At 38.9% G+C, this 19,296-nt stretch overlaps 1 protein-coding gene across 1 annotated transcript in view; it reads left to right on the plus strand.

Annotated features, from left to right (window-relative positions):
• The window catches only part of LOC150078052 (uncharacterized), a 164,544-nt gene that overhangs the window by 51,034 nt on the left and 94,214 nt on the right, over positions 1-19,296 (plus strand). Inside the window, exon 6 of the mRNA XM_090384736.1 lies at positions 18,240-18,326. Coding sequence (XP_090240862.1) covers positions 18,240-18,326 — 87 coding nt within the window. The remainder of the gene's footprint in view (positions 1-18,239; positions 18,327-19,296) is intronic.

The following is a 19,296-nucleotide window of genomic DNA, read 5'->3' on the forward strand; positions in this document are numbered from 1 at the left end:
AAGAAGACGAAAGAAGATATTTGTTGACATTGGACTTGAACTTCTGTAGATTGTAATTTTCAGGAAATACGTATGAAGGAAGGTTGTTCCAGAAAACGGCAGTTGAACGAATAAATGAGGAAGATGAAAAGTTGGTTCTGTGGGTTTGAAGTTGGACAGTAAATGGATGTTGGCTAGTGGCGGCACGTGTTCGGACTATTTTGAAAGAGAGAGCAGGAATTATAGAAGCTAATTCAGAAGAACAGTGCCCATGGAAGTATCTGTAGAAGAGGCATGCAGCAGAAACAGTGCGTCTATGAGAAAGCGAGTGGAGAGACTCTGTTAGAGATGAATCATTAATTAACCTAACTGCCCTCTTCTGAATGGAATCAAGAAGCCAGAGAGAGGTTTTGGGGGCACCACCCCAGATGTGGGAACAATATTCCATGGCAGGGCGGATTTGCGATTTATACAGAGTGAGCAGCTGTTTGGAAGGAAAGTAACGCCGAGAGCGAAAGAGAAAACCAAGTTTTTTAGATGCAGAGGAAGCAATATTTGTAATGTGCTTGTGCTAAGAGAGATTAGAAGTCAGGGTAATCCCCAAAAGAGATATATCATTTTGCCTAGAAATCGGAGTGTCACTAAAGATAAGCATAGGAGCAGAAGAATCCTTTTTTGCGAGATATAAGACAAGACTGAGTTTTAGAAGGGTTGAAATCAACTAAGTTGTCTTTGCCCCACTGGAGAATTACCTGAAGATCGGCATTTAAGGAATTGGTAGCAGATTTTCGAGAGTTGAAGCTGATTGAGCAGGACAAGGTTTCTCAAAATGGAAAGTTGAATGCAATGTGCTATCATCGGCAAAACTATGGATAGGATTTCCAGTCAATGGAAGAAGATCATTGATATACAAGAGGAAAAGAGTGGGGGAAAGAACTGAACCTTGGGGGACACCGGCATTAGTGGAGAAGTTAGAAGACAGAGAGCCATCTACCATCACCCTCAGTGAGCGATCAGAGAGAAAACTGGGTAACCAATTACTAAAAACAGTTGGCAAACCATAAGATGGAAGCTTGTTTAGAAGACCTTTATGCCAAACACGATCAAAAGCCTTTGAGATGTCAAGAGCAACTACTTGTGTTTCACCAAACCTTTCCATTGAATTAGTCCATAAATGGGTAACATAAGCCAGAATATCTCCAGTGGATCGAAACTGACGGAATCCATACTGGTGATCGTTGATCAGACGGAAGGTTTCTAGGTAGTTTAAGAGTTGGCGGTTAATTGATTTCTCCATTACTTTAGAAAGAGTAGAAGTAATTGCAATGGGACGATAATTGGATGGGAGGGATTTGTCACCCTTTTTAGGAACTGGCTGGATATGAGCAAATTTCCAAGCAGAAGGAAAAACACCTTTGGAATAAGAAAGTGAAAAAAGGCGGCAAAGAATAGGAGTAAGTTCAGGAGCACAGGTTTTGAGAACAAGTGGAGAAATACCATTTCTTGATGCTTTCTTAGCATCAAGATTCATCAAAATCCTTCTGATATCCTTTTGACGGAAGACCACAGGAGGCATTGAATGGAGCATGTTGGGAATGGTGTTAGGTGTTTTACCAAGATCATTAATACATGAGCTGGAAGAAAAATGGGATGCTAGCAGGTCAGCTTTATCCTTGGCTGAAGTGGCAATAGAACCATCTGGTTTGGACAGAGGTGGGAGCAAAGATGGGCAAAAGTTGCGGCCAATAGTTTTGTCAAGAGACCAGAATGCTCGGCTACCATTAGGGTAAGAAGCAAGTTTTCTACTCTTAGCCTGTTCAAACTATAGTTTGGATTGATTAATAACTACTTTACAACTGTTGCGAGCTTTGGTGTAGGCAGAAAATGAAACTGAAGAATTAGAAACAAGCCAATTACGATATGCAACATTCTTCTCTTGGACAGCCTTAGCACATTTATTGGAAAACCAAGGTTTAGATAAAGGACGAGATTTTAAAGTGGAGTGTGGGATAAGGGATTCCATTCCTGCAAGAATAATTTCACTGACACGATCTGGACAAACGTTGACATCAGAAGTTTTGAAACAGTAATCCGACCAAGGAAAAGAAGAAAAGAAGTCTCGCAGGTCATCTTGCATTCTTGTAATGCCAAACAACATGTGGTTGGGAATAGCCATGAGATAAAGGTTCCATCAGAGAAGAGACAATCACCAAGTTGTGATCTGAAGTGCCTAAAGGACCTCTCACTTCGACCGTGTACTTAGAAGGGTTGTTTGTGAGAAAAAGATGAAGCGTATTGGCTGTATGATTAGGATTGTCCGGTATTCTTGTAGGTAAATGAACAATCTGTGCTAGGTCATTAGTAATTGCAAAAGCCTCAGCATCTCGACCTGCTGGGTCGGTGTGACTAGAAAACGGAAGCCAGCTGGAGTTGTGAACATTAAAATCACCAAGGAAAATTACTTCACTGTTAGGAAAGTTGGACTGGAGAAAGTCAAGTTGCAAAGAGAGGAAGTCAAAGAGCTCCAGGTGATTAGTGGAGTTGGGAGAACGGTAGAGACAACAGATGAATTTGACACAATGAGCTAGAGAGATTTTAAGCCAAGAAGATCAAAGAGAGGAGATTCCAAATTGCCAAGTCTCTGACAGGGAATATCAGAACGGACATATGCACAAGTACCACCTTTGAGGCGAAAGGAATCATACAGCGAATAATTTGGGCATCTGAGATGAGCAGTAGATGAATCAACCGATAACTGAGATTCTGTCAGAAAAAGTACATGGGGTTTGGCAGACTGCAAGTGGAAATGGACGTCGTTGAGAATTGAAACCACGTATATTTGTGAAATGAATTAGGAGGTCCTTGGGAGGTTTAGATCTTTTCGCAGATAAGCTTGCTCTATTAGTTTGACAATTCATGGTGTATTCAATAGTAAGAAAGAGTAGGTGGGACATGCTGTATGAAGTAATGAAATTTTTGGATATGGCGTACATGTGGTAAGAATATACCCAGATCCTTGACATAACGTGGCCTCGACAATGCTCCCCGCATACACACTACTCGGGCTCCCTCCAGTCAGTATCTGGCAGAGTAGAGGTAGCAAGATTATACACTAGCTGATCCGGAAGCTTCCTAGAGAGTTACCAATAGGTTCAGTCTGGTGTACTAACTAGCGGCCGGCCTGCGAACACCGTTTTAGAGCTGTACCCTCGAAATCTCGCCGCGACGTTCATCATAACCTCAAAAGTCATCAATCATACTGCATGATGGAAGAGATAGGGAAGGGCTGACCAGAACTTAGCTCTAGAGCAGGGGTGGGCAACTTTTTTCGTCAGCGGGCCGAATGAAATTTTCGTACCGTGATGCGGGCCGGAATAGATTGAACGATTTAATAAAATAAATCAGAACCTAAAAAATGTTATATTACTTGAATTACCAAATTATTAATGTATTTTTAAAAAAAAATCTGAATGTCCAATTATCATTGAAAATGCGGCATTCAGCATAAATTTTTCTTTTTTTTAATTGGCTCATTTTATGGGCTATAAATTATATTAAATTAAAAATTGTAATAATTAGAAAAGGCATAAAACATAAAATATCTCGCACCAATATTATTTTTTTCAATAAGAAGTCAAACCCAAAATAACTTCGTTCGATCGATGCTACAATAATAATTAGGAAATAACTCTTTGACGCTGCGTAGAATCACTTGGTTACTGTTGTACTGGCCGCGGTTCCCGATTGAACCGAATTAAGCCGAACGTTTACGGCGAGTGTAGTCAGGTATGGATTTTCTATATTTATGCATTTACTGAGGGGGCCGGATTCAACATCGTCGCGAGCCGGATGTGGCCCGCGAGCCGGCTGTTGCCCGCCCCTGCTCTAGAGACTAAACATGGGTTCCACCACTTCAAGCCTCCAATAAGCAAAGTGGTGGTATTTCACCAGTTGATGAGTCATCTACCACCTAGTACTGCCTGGTAACATAGAGGGGCGGCGTTCCTCCATGTGGTGTGGGCGCCACGCCTCGACCCCTGCTTACGTTGGTTCACACCTGGGTGGTCACCCACCATGTATTTGGGCATGGAGGTTATAACCAGGATTACTAACAGTCCCACCATCGTGAAGGTGCAAGCAGAGGATTTGGCTGTCACAGACTGTCCGGACTTCGCCGAAATTGGGTCCACTTGACTTGAGTGTCACCCGAATATCAGTTCCATCAGTGTTTTAGACTCCCAGGTAGCAAGTACAGCTTGTCTGGCATATCTGAGAGAATGTCTGTGACAACCTCAAGGACCAAATTGCAATTGCAATTTGGCAGCAATTGCTGCCAAAATTCACAATATTTAAAGCAAAATTAGCATCAGTTTCATAACGTCGTTTCATTATTCTGAATGGAACGAAAAATACATTGTGAAAAGTGGAAAACAACCCCTTTGTGAAGCGTCAGGAAAAACTCTTCTGCAAGCATTCATCATCGCCATCTCAAAATCTATAGTTATTGATTGCGGGGACATAGCCGGTTCCAATACTTTCAGCTGCTGTAGTAGAGATACATATGTTTCCTCAGACTTGTTAGGCAATAATGCATAAACTAAGGGAACAGTTTTGAAAGTCCCATCGGCATACCAGTGATCATCAGCCATTTTCAATCCACTGCAGGATGAAGGCCTCTCCAGCAACTTTTCAGTTCCTTCTGTTTTGAGCACTGGCCATCCATTTACTACCCAAAAACTCATGATTTTCATCTATCCATCTCTGCCTTTGTCTTCCAGGTTTTCTTCTAGCTCCTCTTGGGTACCATTCTGTTATTTTCTTAGTCCATCTGTCATCATGTCTTCGAGCTATGTGTCCTGCCCAAGACCATTTTAGTTCTTTAGTTTTGATAAGAATGTCCTTTACTTGAGTTTGCTGCCTAATCCATGTGTTTCTCTTCTTATCTAACAGTCTGATTCCCAATATAATTCGTTCCATTCTTCGCTGTGTAGTTCTCAGCTTCTCTTCCATTCTTTTGGTGAGTGCCCAAGTTTCACTTCCATAAGTCATGGTGGGGAATATACATTGATTCATTATTTTACGTTTCAGACAAACTGGGATATTGCTCTTCAGTATGTGACTATATTTCCTGAATGCTATCCATCCAAAATTTATTCTTCTCTTCACTTCCAGCCATTTATCATTATTACAGCTAATAACTTGTCCCAGATAAGTATATGACTCCACCTTTTCAATTACTGCTCCTTCAATCATTATTTCCCTTTCCGTGGCATACTTGTTCACCATTACTTTTGTTTTAGCCATATTCATCTTTAGTCCAAAATCCTTACTAACTGTGCATAACTGATTAAGATTTTCCTCTAATTCTTTGGGATCGTGGCTTATGACCACAATGTCATCTGCAAATCGTAAATGGTTTAGGTACTCTCCCTTCACATTGACTCCTTTCTGCAACCAGTCTAATCTTCTGAAAGCTTCCTCAAGGGCAGCAGTAAATAGCTTCGGAGATATTGTGTCTCCTTGTCGAACTCCTTTCTCGATTTTAAATTTGCTACTGTCTTTGTCTAGTCTAATAAAGGAGGTAGCACTATCATATATTTTCTTCAAAATCATAATATATGGGGTATCTATGCCTCGTCTTTCCAGTGCCCGAAACATTGCCTTATGCTGTATGGAGTCAAATGCCTTTTCATAATCCACAAATGCCAGGCATAATGGTGTTTTATATTCATTTGCTTTCTCCATTAGCTGTGATATTATGTGAAGGTGATCCATAGTTGAGAATCCTGTCCTAAAGCCAGCTTTCTCTTTCGGTTGATTCTCATCAAGTATTCTTTATAATCTGTTAGTAATGACCCTTGTGAACAACTTGTAGATGTGGGATAACAAGCTAATTGGTCTATAATTTCCAATTTCTGATTTATCTCCTTTCTTATGCAGCAAAACTATGATTGCATTATTCCACTGCTTAGGCGTCACACCTTTTCTAATGCACTTTGTGAAGAGCCTTGCCAGTTTTTGTGTTATGTCTCTTCCTCCCAATTTTAACAACTCTACAGTAACTTCATCTTCCCCCGGGGCTTTCCGATTCTTCATTTTGTTCAATGCATGTTCTACCTCATCAGGAAGAATATCGGGTATGTCGTATGTGTTGCTACTTTGCAATCCATCTTCCCCACTGCTGGTATCATTCCCTCGCTCCTTGTATAATTCTCTATAGTAGTCTTCTGCTATTTGAATTATGCCTTCTTTGCTGTATATAAGTACACCATCGCTATTCTTCAGTTTCAGTATCATTTTTCTTTCTGTATTACTGCTCATGGCTGCTGATTTAAATCCTTTGTTTTCCCTTAATGCTTGTTCTACTTTTCTTGTGTTAAATCTTCTGTCCTCTCTGAGTCTCTTTCTAATGGCTTTGCATAACTCAGTATACTCAATTTTCTCCCTGTCAGTGTTTTTCTTGCTCTTCATTTGTCGTCTTCGGTTCATCATGACAAGTGTTTCTTGACTAATTTTTTCTTCTTTGGATTTCTGTTTCCCTATAGGTTTCTTGGCCTTTATCACTTTCAAAAAGTTGTAATATTCCTTGTCGATATCTTGGTCCTGAGCAGTCTGCAGAAGCTCAAACTTGTTCTTAAGTTCCACTACATACTGCTTTTTCTCCTCCTCTGTTATCTCAAAGACCTTTGTATTATTTACTCGAGTCAATTTTTCTCTTTCCTTTCCTACATCTATATCAAGTGTACATCTTACCATTCTGTGATCACTTCCAACATTTACCTTATTCAGGACGGTAACATCATTCACAATATATCTTCTGTTAGTGAGGATGAAGTCGATTTCATTAGTTGTTAATCCATTTGGACTCTTCCATGTCCACTTTCTGTTCACCCTTTTCTTGAAAAAAGTGTTCATTACTGACAGTCCTTGAGATTCTGCAAATTCCACAAGTCTTTCACCTCTTTTATTTCTTTCACCAATTCCAAAATTTCCTATAGTTCCTCTTTCTGCGCTGTTTTGCCTTTTTCCAACCTTAGCATTGAAGTCCCCCATAATAATAGTGTAGTGGGTTTTCTGCTCATCTAGAAGACTCTCAATTTCGGTGTACATTTCTTCAACCTCTTCATCATCATGGCTCGATGTTGGTGCATAAATCATTATAATCTTTAGCTTGTACCTCTTAGAAATCTTGAGTATTAGTCTTGACACCCTTGGTGATGTACTTTTGAATTCCAAAATGTTGTTTTTAAAATCTTTATGGACCAGAAACCCAACTCCACCTTCACTCCTTTCACTGTTTCCATTTGTGTACAGCAGATTTCCACTTGATAAACTTATAAGTGATTCATTTCTTCTTCTTGTTTCAGCCAAACCGATTATATTCCAATTCACATTTTCTAATTCCTTTTCCAGCTCTAATATCCTGTCTTCACCGATGAGTGATTGTACGTTATAACAGGCCAAGTTCAATTTCCGTGCATGGCAGCCTGGTTGTACCCAGAGATTCTTAGCACCCTCTGCTTCCACTCTGATCCTCTCGCTGCCGTAAGAGGGAGAGTGAAAGCTGCTGGGGACTGAGGGCCATTTGTATTGTTGTGCTTTCATATGCTGGAGGGTTTGGTCTTTTTCTCTTCACGCTGACCAGGCGTCTTGAAGAGAACCACTCTACACGTTCGTTGCCACCCAAGTGACATAACAGGGCTTACCATCGAGAAGGTGTGCATGAGTGGATTTTAGGGAGGCAGGCCAACCAGACTTGTCCTAAATCTTCTGTAATAGAGAGATATTGGATCCATCAGTGTTTTAGGCTGAGTGTCTGATAACACAGAGGATACCTGTTCCCCTCTAAGCTCCTACCAGTGTTCACTTTGTGCCAACAACTGCAAATTTCTTTTTGTACTGAAAATTAACATACGATTGTCCTCGGGTCCAGAATCAAATTGTAGAAACAATTCTCCATTGCATGATGTTTTATATTCTTCTGTAAAAACTGTCTCTACTATGCGTTGGAAGAACTGGGCCATCAAAATTTCGATTTCTTATATTTCGGATCGTTCGTTTCATTGTATCTACACTTGGAAGCTTAGGGGCTGCTGCTGGGCTACATATTCTCAAAACATTTGAAATAATACTATGAGGCATATTATTTGTTGTTTCTGCATAAGTTCGAATGGTGTCAAGAAATTGTGCTGCCTCAACTCCTGCTGCGTCTCCACAATGATTGTGCTCCTTCCATGTTTTAACGATGGTGTTATCTGCCGTAGTAACTCGAGCGGCACATTTGGTTTTTCGGTAATTTTGACACTTCCAATGAATTTTTGTTTCATTTTGCCTGTCTTTATAAAACAAATGTCCACTAAAGCACAGTGGCGCCTCCGTAGCCAGGTGGGAAGGAGCAGCAGCAGTGCGTAGCACACGCTTCTTGACTAGACCGGGGTTCGAGCCCGTCACCACCAAATACGGAGGATGTGGAAAGGTCAGGGAATGACCACCATATATTCCCGGAGCAATATGGCCATAGTTGCTAATGCTCCTAAAAACCAAATAACAAACAAACAAACAAACACAAATCACTAAAGCACAATTTCGGTTTTCCTTTTTCTGATTTCAAAAATTCCACCAACATGATGCGTTCACAAACTCAAAAGGATGAAAAATAAACTCAAAATAAGAAAATGTTGTGATTGTTAGAGATTATAAATATATAAGTACCTCCCTAATCGGCATGCCCTACCCCAACTTCCCTAAAACATGCTACTTAAGCTAAAGGAATTAAATTAAAGCACCTGCAATGGTGTGTATTTCTAGGAAATGTATACCTAGCATATAACTTCCATTTTTAACTGCACTTAATTCTTAAATAACACCTATAGAAAAGCCTTATTTTCAGTTTAAAATGACCAATAAATTTATATAAATTATATGTATTGCCTGGTTGATAAAATATGCTAGCAATCATTTGTAGGCTATAAAATGTTTCTAAACTTAAATTTTCTTAAACTTTCGGCGATAAACTTTCCTAGACTAAGTCTAGGAAAGTTTATCACCCGCAATTCACTGCCAGCAATTAATCGCTAGCAGTTTATCGCATAAACAATTTATAGCCTACAAATATCGCCAGGCAATACATGTAATTTATATAAAATTATTTTTAACTTAAGTATCATGTTTTAGGGAAGTGGGGGTATGGCATGCCAATTAGGGAGGTACTTATATATTTATAATCTCTTACTATCACAACATTTTCTTATTTTGAGTTTATTTTTCATCCTTTTGAGTTTGTGAACGCATCATGTCGGTGGAATTTTTGAAATCAAAAAAAAGGAAAACCGAAATTGTGCTTTAGTGTACATTTGTTTTGTAAAGACAGGTAAAATGAAACAAATTCATTGCAAGTGTCAAAATTACTGAAAAACCAAATGTGCCGCTCGAATTACTATGGTATATAACACCATCGTTAAAACATGGTAGGAGCACAATCATTGTGGAGACTCAGCAGGAGTTGAGGCAGTACAACTTCTTGATACCATTCAAACTTATGCAGAAACAACAAATAATATGCCTCATAGTATTATTTCAAATGTTTCGAGAATCTGTAGCCAAGCAGCAGCCCCTAAGCTTCCAAGTGTAGATACAATGAAACGAACGATCAAAAATATAAGAAATCGAAATTTTGATGGCCAGTTCTTCCAACGCATCGTAGAGACATAGTTTTTACAGAAGAATATAAAACATCATGCAATGGAGAATTGTTTCTACAATTTGTTTCTGGACCCTGAGGACAATCATATATTAATTTTCAGTACAAAAAGAAATTTGCAGTTGTTAGCGCAAAGTGAACACTGGTATGCCGATGGGACTGTCAAAACCATTCAATTACTTTTTTATCAGCTGTATATGATACATGGATTCAAGGACAAAATATCGCTTCCATTAGTTTATGCATTATTGCCTAACAAGTCTGAGGAAATGTATGTATCTCTACTACAGCAGCTGAAAGTATTGGAACCGGCTATGTCCCCGCAATCAATAACTATAGATTCTGAGACAGCGATGATGAATGCTTGCAGAAGAGTTTTTCCTGACGCTTCGCAACGGGGTTGTTTTTTTCCACCTTTCACAATGTATTTTTCGTTCCATTCAGAATAATGGATTGAAATGACGTTATGAAACTGATGCTAATTTTGCTTTAAATATTGTGAATTTTGGCAGCAATTACATTTGTGCCCACTCCAATCGTTGACTGTCATTTTTGAACATTTGTGTGAAAATGGTGTTTTTCCTCCAGAATCGCAAGAAGTTATTGATTATTTTGAGGATACATGGATTGGATGCCCAACCAGACGACGTCTTTTAGCATTAGCATTAGTAGAGGCATTTGATGCAAGAAAGCAAGCTTATGCAGCATCAGCCAAAAAAAAAAAAGTAACATAAATAAATAAAAATAACCACTTCCACTTCACCCCTCTGTTCGTTCGAAATACCTGTCCAGCTGAGCCTTAAACTTATTTAGGCTATCAACTTCCACGACAAGGGATGGAAGTCTGTTCCACCTACCAACCACCCGCTGGCTAAAGGCAAATTTCCGCACATCTATCCTACATCTGTCTTTCCTCAATTTGAATTTATGCCCTCTCAGGTGATTATTCTGAGCAAGAGGAAGAATCCCATCAGCATTGAGCATGCTCAAACCATTCAAGGCTTTGTACACCTCTATCAGATCACCTCGCTGGTGCCTAGTTTCCAGACACTGTAATTCGCAAAACTTAAGCCTTTCTTCGTAAGAGCACCCCTTTGTCCCATTCACCAATCTAGTTGCCCTTCTCTGTACTCGTTCCAGCAGCTCTACATCCTTCTTGAAATGAGGCCTCCAGGCCTGTATACAGTACTCTAGGTGTGGCCTTACCATTGCCTTATACAAGGGAATAATCACCTCCTTATCCCTGCTAGAAAAATTCCTATATATCATTGACAATACACCATGAGCTACTCTTGCAGCCCGTCTGCACTGCTCAGAGTACTTCATATCTGCCTGCACAACCACCCCCAGGTCCCTTTCATTCTCTACCACTGTCAGTGTAGTACCACAGAGTTGATACGTTGCTCTGCGGTTGCTGTTTCCCATATGTAGTACTTTACATTTGTCAATGTTAAACTTCATTTGCCACCTCAAAGCCCATCTGCTCAACCTTTCCAAATCCTGTTGCAGCAGCATAGTGTCAGTAGTGTCCTTGACAACCCTGCCAACCTTCGTATCGTCTACAAACTTGGACATTAAGCCTGATATACCATCATCAATATCATTTATAAATACAGAAAACAATAAAGGACCCAATACTGAATCCTGAGGGACTCCACTAATAACATTAGTCCACGATGAGCAGTGTCCATTGATTGCCACTCTGTCTTCTCCCCCTCAACCACCCCTTTATCCATAGCAGCAATTTGCCTCCAATGCCACACTGCTCCAATTTGTGCAGCAGTCTTCCATGTGCAACAGTATCAAAAGCCTTTCTAAGATCCAAGTATATAATATCAAAGTTATTCCCTGCATCCAGTTCTTTTGTGACTGCATCATAGTATCCAATCAAATTGGTCAGGCAAGACTTACCCTTAACAAAACCATGCTGTGTCCTAGCTATAACTGAAGTCTTGTCTAGATGATCCTGCAGTGCTTCTTTAACCAGTGCCTCCATTAATTTTCCAGGAACAGAAGTTAAACTCACAGGTCTATAATTACTTGTGTCAGCCTTTGATCCCCCTTTGTGAATTGGGGTCACATTTGCACATCTCCAGTCCATGGGTACCTCCCCTGAGTCCAAGGAAGCTCTCATAATTATGGCTAAGGGTTTGCTTACTTCCTTTGCTGCCTCCTTTAATATAACTGGATAGATCCCATCCACCCCAGGTGCCTTTCTTGTGTTTATCTTCAACAATTTCTCCTCCACTTTGCTCTCAGTTATTACAAGATTCTCTAGCTTACTGTTAGAGTTGAATACATCTCTGGCATTCCCCTCGCTGAATAACTCCTCATGTGTGAATGTTGATGCAAAATATTCATTTAGTTTGTTAGCTACCCGAGCAGGGTCATCAACAGTTGACCCATCGATCTCAAGTGGACCAATCTGATTCATCCCCTTCCTTCTAGAGTTTACATAAGTAAAGAACTCTTTGCTGTTTTTCTTCGCATCCCTTGCCAAGGATCTCTCGTAATCTGCCTTCGCCTGCCTAACCTCCTTTGTAACTTGGTTACAGATCAACTTGTATCTATCATAGGCGTCTGTGTCACGTGTTAATTTGTATGTATCCCATGCATTTGTCTTTTCTGCCATATGCCTCATCAGTTCATCTGTCATCCATTTAGGCCGAAACCTTGAACAATATTTCTTAGTTGGTATGTAAAGCCTAGTAGCTTCCAAGATAAGTTCTTTGAATGCTTTCCATTTTGAATTTGCTGTTGGCAATATCATCAGTTGATCCCACTGTATAGAATTTAAATACTGTCTCAGTCCATTGTAGTCGCCTTTACGAAAGCAATACCCCTTCCCTTTACCCCTAATGGTAGTTACCTCTTTGAGTAACTCCCACTTCAGCACACTGTGGTCACTGCCACCAAGTGGTTCATTTATCTTCAGATTCTTAATGCATGAAGAATCACTACTGATAATCAAATCAAGAGTATTACTCCCTCTAGTTGCCTCCCGAACATGCTGATGTAGAAAACAATCATCCAATAAATCCACAAAAGCCTTGCTACTGTGTGAGTGACCAGCCCCCAAATTCCAGTCAATATCTGGGAAATTAAAATCCCCCATTATAAGACTCTCTGATTTACTGCCCCACTCTATTTCTCCGAACAGTTTCTTATTATACTCATCAGAGTCATTAGGCCTATCTTTGTCGACCACCAAAGTATTCCCATGAAATGTGGAATGTACGCCAGCTTGTTCTTGAAGGATTACCAAGAAAGAATAATTCTGTTGAAGGGTGGCATAGAGGATTTGAGGAACAAGTCGCTGCTTATCATCCCATTATCTATAGTTATTCTGTATAGATTGTATATCTGTACAATCCTAACTATAGATTTAGGAATTTCATATTTCTTACATCATCATCACCGTCATCAGCCATTTTCAATCCACTGCAGGATGAAGGCCTCTCCAGCAACTTTCCAGTTCCTTCTGTTTTGAGCACTGGCCATCCATTTACTACCCAAAAACTCATGAATTTCATCTATCCATCTCCGCCTTTGTCTTCCAGGTTTTCTTCTAGCTCCTCTTGGGTATCATTCTGTTATTTTCTTAGTCAACATGTCTTCGAGCTATGTGTCCTGCCCAAGACCATTTTAGGTCTTTAGTTTTGATAAGAATGTCCTTTACTTGAGTTTGCTGCCTAATCCATGTGTTTCTCTTCTTATCTAACAGTCTGATTCCCAATATAATTCGTTCCATTCTTCGCTGTGTAGTTCTCAGCTTCTCTTCCATTCTTTTGGCCAAGTTTCACTTCCATAAGTCATGGTGGGGAATATACATTGATTCATTATTTTACGTTTCAGACAAACTGGGATATTGCTTTTCAGTATGTGACTATATTTCCTGAATGCTATCCATCCAAAATTTATTCTTCTCTTCACTTCCAGCCATTTATCATTATTACAGCTAATAACTTGTCCCAGATAAGTATATGACTCCACCTTTTCAATTACTGCTCCTTCAATCATTATTTCCCTTTCCGTGGCATACTTGTTCATCATTACTTTTGTTTTAGCCATATTCATCTTTAGTCCAAAATCCTTACTAACTGTGCATAACTGATTAAGATTTTCCTCTAATTCTTTGGGCTCATGGCTTATGACCACAATGTCATCTGTAAATGGTTTAGGTACTCTCCGTTCACATTGACTCCTTTCTGCGACCAGTCTAATCTTCTGAAAGCTTCCTCAAGGGCAGCAGTAAACAGCTTCGGAGATATTGTGTCTCCTTGTCGAACTCCTTTCTCGATTTTAAATTTGCTACTGTCTTTGTCTAGTCTAATAATGGAGATAGCACTCTCATATATTTTCTTCAAAATCATAATATATGGGGGTATCTATGCCTTGTCTTTCAAGGCATAGATACCCCATATATTATGGGGTATTGCCATACAGCATATGGCAATGCCTGAAACATTGCCTTATGCTGTATGGAGTCAAATGCCTTTTCATAATCGACAAATGCCAAGCATAATGGTGTTTTATATTCATTTGCTTTCTCCATTAGCTGTGATATTACGTGAAGGTGATCCATAGTTGAGAATCCTGTCCTAAAGCCAGCTTGCTCTTTCGGTTGATTCTCATCAATCATATTTCTTACAGTTTCACATTACTGTCAAACCTCTAATACAGAAAAGAAACTAAAGTAACTACAGAAATGCCTACTTGCACCTTTTGCCCGTAGATAAGGAGCAGAGTCGTCCTGAAAGATGCAGTTACTTGGCAGGTTGGAATAGTCTCTAGTGGTTGGCAGCAGTTTTCTTCCAATATAGCCAGGTATCCATTGGCATTTACAGAATCTTTTATAAACTACAGATGACCTACTCTGCGATACGAAATGCACCCCCATATCATTTGGCTAGTAGGGAATTTCACTGTAGACACCATACATAGTGAATGGTATTCTTCACATCTATGGCGAATCATTTGTCTCCCATCAGAGCCATTCATGTTGAATTTCTTCTCATCTGAGGAAATAACTGACTTCCAATGCTTGGGGGGGGGGTCCATTTGGCATGCTCCTTACACCAAGTTTATCGGGCCTTTTTCATTTTTTGTGTGAGATGGGCTTCTTCTTATGAAGACTGGCTATAAGTCCATTTTTGCACCTGTATGTTCTTCCCATTCTTTTTTCAGCTTAGATGAAGAAGCTTTACAGTTTAAGGCATAAGCGCTTCAATACGTGGTCCTGTTTTGGCGTAGAGACTTGTTTGCATCCGATTCCTTTTTTTCCTATCAAGAACCAGTATTCTTGAGTTGGAAAGAAATCTGTTGATTGATTAGAAGACACTCTATGAGCAATATGATGGGAAGAACATCCTTCCTCACGTAAAGCAACAATAGCACTCTTTCTTCGTGGTGTCAACTGCACTTAACTCGTCATCCTGACACAGTCAAGGAATGACTGCAACTCCTGCAGAGCATGCTTATGTAGCTGAAAGTAATAGCTGATGCAATATTATGTCATCACCTACGCGTGTCAGTCTCATCTGATGCAATCTGTAAGAATGTCGGATGATAATTATAATTTTAAGGGGTGATGTACTTTCTTTGAACACCAGTATACTTGGATTTTAGGAAAGATTTTGATACTGTTGCAAATGGAAGACTGCTGTACAAATTGTAGCAGTATGGCATTAAGGGTAAGTTGGTACAATGGATAAAGGAATGGTTGAGTGGGAGACAACTGAGAGTGGTAATCAATGGACAGTGCTCTTTGTGGACAAACATTATTAGTGGAGTTCCCAGGGTTCGGTGCTGGTCCCATTGTTGTTTTGTGCATCAATAATATTGATGAATGTAAATCTGGCTTAATGTCCAGGTTTGCAGATGATACAAAGGATCTAGATAAGTTGGGCAAATGGGCTAGAAGTGGCAACTGAAGTTTAAATTTGACAAATGCCAAGTACTGTATATGGGTAGCAATAACACAAGAGAAACGTACCAACTGTGTGTACTACACTCAGGGAAGTGGAAAGTAAAAATGACCTGGGGGTAATTGCACAGTAAGATATAAAGTTCGCTGAGCAGTGCAGATGGGCTGCCAGTGAAGGTCATGGAGTCTTGTCAATGATATATAGGAATTTTGCTAGCTGGAACAGGGAGGTGATTACCCTTTGTACAAGGCAATGGTCAGGCCACACCTTGAGTACTGTGTATAGGTCTTGAGGCCTCATTTTAGGAAGGCTGTTGAGTTGCTAAAATGAGTGCAAAGAAGGGCAACATGATTGGTGAGGAACTTAAGCCTTTCTTACCAAGAAAGGCTTAAGTTCCGCAAATTGCAGCGCTTGGAGAGTAGGCACATGCAAGGTGATCTGATTGAGGTGTATAAGGCCTTGAATAGGTTGAGCAAGCTGAATGCTGATGAGATTCTTCCTCCTGCCTAGATTAAGAACCTTGAGTGGACATAGATTCAAATTGAGAAAAGACAATTGTAGAATAGATGTGTGGAAATTTGCTTTTAGCCAGCGGTAGTTGATTGGTGGAACAGACTTCCATCTCTTGTTGTGGAAGTTGATAACCTAAATAAATTTAAGGCTGAGCTGGACAGGCATTTGGAATGATTGGAGGGGTGAAATGGGAGGTTTTTTTTTTTTTTTTTTTGGCTGATGCTGCATAACTTACTTCCTTTGTCTTCTCTGCTAATGAGCAACAGTATCAAAAGCTTTCCTGAAATCAAAGTATACAATAACAAAATTATTTTTTGCATCCAGTTCTAAACTCTACTCATAGTATCCAATCAAATTGGTCAGATAAGACTTCACCTTAACAAATTCATGCTGTGTTTGAATTATAACTGCATAACTTGTCTAGATGATCCTGCAGTGCTTTTTTATGCAGTGACTCTATTATTTTACCTGGAACAGAAGTTAAACTAACAGGTCTGTAATTACTCGTCACTCACCCTTTGTGAATTGGGGATACATTTACCCATCTCTTGGACTCTGGAGGTTTCATTGGGACCTCTCTGAGTCCAAGGGTGCTCTCATATTATGGCTAAGGGTTTGCTTTCTTCCTTTGCTGCCTCCTTTAATATAACTGGATAGGTCCCATCCATCCCAGGTGCCTTTCAACAATTTCTCCTCCACTTTGCACTCGGTTATTACAAAATCATTTAGCTTACTATTAGAGTTTGAACTTCTGGACTCCACTTCCCTACAGAATTCCTTGTGTGAATTTAGATGCAGAATACTGATTCAGTTTGTCAGCTACCTGCGCAGGATAACCATCTGTGCAGATTAACAGTTGAACCATCGATATCAAATAGACTAATCTGATTCATCCCATTTTAGAGTTTAGATAAGCAAAGAAGTCTTTGCTGACATTTGCACATATACAGCCTGTAGGAACTTCATCTCAATCTTAGGATGATCGCATTATAAGAGCTAAAGGCTTGCTAACATCGTTTGCATCTTCCTTCAATATTATTGCATAGATTCCATCAGCTCCTGGTGCCTTTTCACTTTTAATTATTGGTAACAACTTTGCTTCTAGCCCCTTCTCAGTTATAACAAAATTATTCAACTCTTAATTAGTATTATCTGGACCACTTTGTAGTTTCAACCTTAAAAACTTCCTTGTACATGAATATAGATGGAAAATATTTATTCAGCTTATTAGCGAGCAATTCAGGGGTATCAATACTTTTACTACAGATAACAAGCAATTTAGGAGCATCAGTACTTTTTTCACAAAGGCGCCTCCGTAGCCAGGTGGGCAGGAACAGCAGTGCGTAGCACACGCTTCTTGATTAGACCGGGGTTCGAGCCCGTGCCCACCAAATACGGAGGATGCGGAAATGTCAGAGAATGACCACCACATATCTCCGGAGCAATATGGCCTTAGTTGCTAATGCTTCTAAAAAACCAAATAACAAACAACAATAACAAACGTTTTTCACAGATAACAAGTGATCCAATATGGTTGAATCCTTTTCTTTTACTGCTAACATGAGCGATGATACTGTTTTTTTCACTTTTAGGATTTCTTATATAAAACACTTTATAGCTATTGTGGGCATATATAAATAACAGAAAATAAAACCAATGTTACTGCAGAAATATGTGGAATGAACAAACTTTCTTATCTTTTTATTTCCCTTCTAGATTGTGAAAATAACAAATGCATTTTTTTTTTTTTTTGTTTTATTTTCATAGATCTAGTTTCATCTTCACAGCAAGTTGTCCTGTGTTATTAAAGAACAGTGTGCTCTTCTGAGAGTGTTTGTTTAATGAGTTGACCTATGAAATTGGTTGCAATACAAAAACTAAGACTATATCAAAAAAGACGTCTATTTCGTAGGTTTGAATAGAAATAAAGAGATGAGAATTTAGCCTTTTTTTCCTAGATATTTCCATAGTTTTTCCTTCGCCCATTGTTAATTTTTTTTTTTTTTTTGTGTTTACTGATTATTATTATTATTATAGTGTCACCTATGTCAGTTTTTAATTTCTGTTTTGTAATTAATTTATAAGAATTTTCTTTTAATTTTGAAATTATTTTTGTTTAGGTGGAATACATTAAAACCCAGTGGATTGTTGGCGTAGCTGTTGAAGGTGTTGTAATTGGGCGTGATGGTGAAGTGTGTTGGGTTAATGTAAGCATGCTTCTCTTTATTTGGTACAAGTAGTTAAATGAAATCCTTCAAATTCAGTTATCCCTATATTAGATCTCTTTGGACTTTTAGCATATTGTTTACTGTATTAACGTTATCCATTGATATTGTATATGTATGTGTTACATATACCTGTCGTCCATTAATATATCAGGTAAAGTGATTGCTTTGCAAATTCTAAAATTTGAATATTGGATACTTAATGAGCTGACTTAAAGTCAGCTCATTAAGTAGAAAATAGTCTAAAACAGATTTCCATACTTAGTTAATATCACAGTTTCATTATATCCCAGTCATGCATTGGTGGTTGCTTAACATTATTGACACAACTTTAAAATTAATATCAGGAATTTACACCATTGTCTCTGTATAATAATTAATAGTATAGTACATTTTCCAGAAGATGGATCTAAATCCTGAGTAGTTAGAGCATTTAGAATAGCTAAATTATTATTATTTTATTTCTTTTGTATCAATCTGATAAAAATGCGTGCTATTGAATATAATGTTAAACTGTAAGTCACTGAGGTTGCGAACAAATTAAAGTATCTTGCTGTGCTGCATTGTAATATCATAATAGTAATTAGACTTCAATTAACTTAACAGAATGACTGCATAAAAACAGATGTTTCTTGGATGATCACTGAAAAAAAAAAAAAAAAAAATATATATATATATATATATATATATATATACTAAAATACTTTTAAAACATCTAAACACTTTAGCCATTAGTATTGGATTGAAATTGTCCAGATTTGGAATTGCATGAAACTTCAAGCAGAAAACAATAGTCTGTGTGAACATAATGGAGTGCAAAGATAAAGGGATCGCTTGTACAGGAAGTATCCTTTAATTGGTGGCTAGAGGAGGTTTATCCAGGAGCTTTCTCCTTTTGGCAACCAAATGTCCTGACCACCTGAGAGGGAGGGAGACCACTGTAGTGGCCAAT

This window comes from Mastigoproctus giganteus, chromosome 11 (assembly GCF_048544385.1).
Source record: "Mastigoproctus giganteus isolate SK-2022 chromosome 11, ASM4854438v1, whole genome shotgun sequence".
In the NCBI taxonomy this organism is placed as follows: domain Eukaryota; kingdom Metazoa; phylum Arthropoda; class Arachnida; order Uropygi; family Thelyphonidae; genus Mastigoproctus; species Mastigoproctus giganteus.